The 3672-nt window shown below is 23.5% G+C and overlaps 1 protein-coding gene across 1 annotated transcript; it reads left to right on the top strand.

Moving 5' to 3' along the window:
* Positions 1-120: 120 nt before the first annotated feature.
* Positions 121-3480, top strand: ENU1_084200 (leucine rich repeat protein, BspA family protein; the record flags this gene model as incomplete). The annotated part of the gene is made up of 1 exon (XM_008858794.1): positions 121-3480. One exon carries the CDS (start codon positions 121-123, stop codon positions 3478-3480), a length of 3360 nt encoding a protein of 1119 aa, XP_008857016.1.
* Positions 3481-3672: the final 192 nt, after the last annotated feature.

Here is a 3672-nt window from a genome sequence, read left to right as displayed (position 1 = left end):
GTAACTCCATTTAATCAAAAAAAAAAGAAAAAGAAAAATTAAAAAAAAGAAAAGAAAAAGAGAGATTAATTTTAACAGATGAAATCACTTTGTTTTAAACAGTTAGATTGTTATCATATCATGGTAATTGCAAAGTATTTTGAGTATGAAAGTGATTTCATTAATATTATTTGTACATGTAAAAAAAATAAAAATATTCTTGAAATGTTTCATTATAATCCAATTCCAATACTTTCTACAACATTATTTCCAAATATTGAAACACATTATTTATATTTTCCATTTGATAAAAAACTTCCTTCAGTTAAATTAGAAGCTATTTGTTATGAAGTAACATATTCTCAATTCTTAGAATTTCAAAAAGAAAAAATAAAATGTTTTAAAATAACATATACACAAAATGATAGAATAAAATATGGTAATATTATACCTTATGGAATAAATAAAATTGGTGAACATTGTTTTGAAGAAAGTGATATTAAAGAAATAAATATTCCAAATTCTGTAACTTCATTAGGAAATAATTGTTTTGCTCATTGTACAAATTTATCTTCAGTACAATTATCTTCAAATCTTGTTAATTTACCATTTATGTGTTTTTCTAGTTGTATTAATTTAACTACAATGATTATTCCAGATTCTGTTCAATCTATGGATGCTAGTTTTTTTAATTGTCAACATTTACAGTCAATAACATTATCAACATCATTAAAATATATTGGATGTAGTTGTTTTAAATTTTGTGTTTCACTTCATTCAATAAAATTTCCATCATCATTACATTGTATTGGACAAAATGCATTTAATTGTTGTATTTTATTAGATAAAATTGTTCTTCCAGATTCTGTTTATAAAATTGATGAAGAAGCTTTTTCAAAATGTTCAACATTATCATCTATTAGATTATCTGCTGATTTAGCTGAAATTGGTAGAAATTGTTTTAAGAATTGTCATTCATTAAGAGAATTTATTATTCCACCATCAGTTTGTTTAATGGAAGCGGGAGTTTTAACTAATTGTAATAGAATTGAATTTTTTGATGCAACACAAGATAAAAATGGTGATTTTATTTATGAATTTACACAACATGAAAGTGAAATGATAAAACGAGTTTGTCAAATATATAATAAGAAAGTAGGATTTTATAATATTAATTATATTGATGAAAATCAACAAACAGAAAAAGATGCTATCATTGATTTTAATTGTAGTATTATTGCTAAAGAAGCATTTAAAGATAATAAATTTATTGAATCAATTGCAATTCCACCTAGTATTATTCATTGTGATAATTCATGTTTTGAGAATTGTACATCATTAACATCAGTTTATATTCCAACATCATTAACTGCTTTATGTGATTCTGCATTTGAAGGATGTATTAATTTAAAAATAATTGATATTCCAATGTGTTCATTTGAATATGTTCATTCAGAAGTATTTAAAGATTGTTCATCACTTCAACATATTCAAATACCAACAAGTGTTCACACAATGTGTGATTCATGTTTTGAAAATTGTATTAATTTAATAGAATTAAATATTCCTAATGGTGTAACTAAAATTGGAGAAACATGTTTTATAAATTGTTCTTCAATGACTGGATTAACAATACCATCAAGTGTTGAAATTATTGGATTAGAATGTTTTGTTAATTGTTCTTCTCTTCAATCACTTCAAATTCCTTTAGATTTAAATGGAAATTATAAATTTCCAATTTCATATAATGAATATCTTTTATTTAAGTCTTTAGGAATACATTGTAATAATATTGTTTTAACTCAAAATGATATTGGTGAAGATGAAAATATTCCTATTGATGTTCCACTTAAATTAAATAATGAATTATTTAGAGGAAGTAATGAAAATCATTTTATTATTCCTTCTAATGTTATTGAAATTGGAGATCTTTGTTTTGGAGAATGTTTTCAATTAACATCACTTGAACTTCCATCTTCTATTACTAAAATTGGAAAAGAAGCATTTGCAGGGTCTAGTCAATTAAAAGAAATTAAAATACCATCAAAAATAAGTAAAATAGGATCATTTTCATTTGAAGGATGTTATAATTTAACACATATTGATTTTGGAAATAGAAAAGATTATCCATTTACTGTTTCATTAATATGTTCTTATATTTTAAAAAGATGTGGATTACATTGTAATAATTTATGTTATTCAAGAAATGACTTTTTATTATTAAATCAAATATATTCAAGTCATATTCCTTATTTTGCTTCATCATGTTGTAATGATGTTTATAATTATCAATTAGAAAGATGTATAATTCCAACAACAATAACAAGAATATGTTCTAATCAATTTTTTGATTGTGTTTCTTTAACTTATATTGATATTCCATCATCAGTATCAAAAATTGGAAGAACATCATTTGCAAATTGTTATAGTTTAAAAGAAATTATTTTTCCACCACAAGTTATTAAATTAAAAGATAATGTATGTATGTCAAATTATTTATTAACTAAAGTTATTCTTCCAACATCATTAACAAGAATTGGTAATTATTCTTTTTATTCATGTCGTTCATTACAATCAATTAAAATACCAAAATATGTTCAATTTATTGGTAAAGCATGTTTTAATAGATGTACAAGTCTTAAACATATTGAATTTGAACAAAACTGTGAATTATCTCATCTTTCATTTAGTGCATTTTATAAATGTTTTACTTTAGAATCATTTCAATTACCAACTACAGTTTCTCGTATTGATTCTTTTTGTTTCTTTAAATGTGAGAATTTAACTAGTATTACTCTTCCTTCTTCATTAAAACATCTTGGTTATGTTGTATTTAAACGATGTTTTTCACTTCAAAATATTATTATTGAAAATGGACTCTTAGATATTGGTAAAGGTTGTTTTTCATCTTGTACTTCATTACAATCTATTTGTATTCCAAACTCAGTTAGTAGAATGGAAGGTGGTTGTTTCTTACATTGTAAATCATTAACTTCATTAACATTATCTTCATCATTGAAAACACTTCATGTAGCATGTATTGATGGTTGTACATCATTGAAACAAATTTATATAGGAAATAAAAGAATTAAAGAATATCCTTTTAACATTAGTTATAAACAATCACTTATCTTAAATTCTATAGGAATAAATACACCTCATGTAATATTTACATCACATGATATCCCACCAAATCAATCAAATATAGAAGTACCAAATGGGGTAATTGTTATTGATGATAATTGTTTTAGAAATAATAGAAAAATTGACACTGTTACAATAAATGATTCAATAAAACTAATTGGTAAATATGCATTTAAATCATCTATTCTTCTTCAACCTCCAAATATTCCAAATGGATGTGTTGTTGATCCTACTGCCTTTGAGGATATGAAAATTGTCAAAAATAAACAAGACTTTCTTCAACAATTTCAAAATAATAAAAGCACTCAACTAAAACATATTCCAAATAATGTTGAAGATCAATGTTCAATTGCTTAATTCTAATTTTTATTACTTTGCTAGTTATTAAAAATCAATCAATTCACATTTTCGTTGGCACTAAAAATTCTTCTTGTATTACTGATGAATGAGTTGTTGGTTTCATTGATTGGTGAATAACTTCAAGTTGTTCTTTTGCCGTTCTATAATATAAATCAATATTATATCCTATTTAAATTATACTAAAAAAAA

Source organism: Entamoeba nuttalli, assembly GCF_000257125.1.
Source record: "Entamoeba nuttalli P19 unplaced genomic scaffold asmbl_3858, whole genome shotgun sequence".
In the NCBI taxonomy this organism is placed as follows: domain Eukaryota; phylum Evosea; order Mastigamoebida; family Endamoebidae; genus Entamoeba; species Entamoeba nuttalli.
The sequence above is the reverse complement of the archived record's forward strand: the minus strand, read 5'-3'. Positions and strand labels throughout refer to the sequence as shown.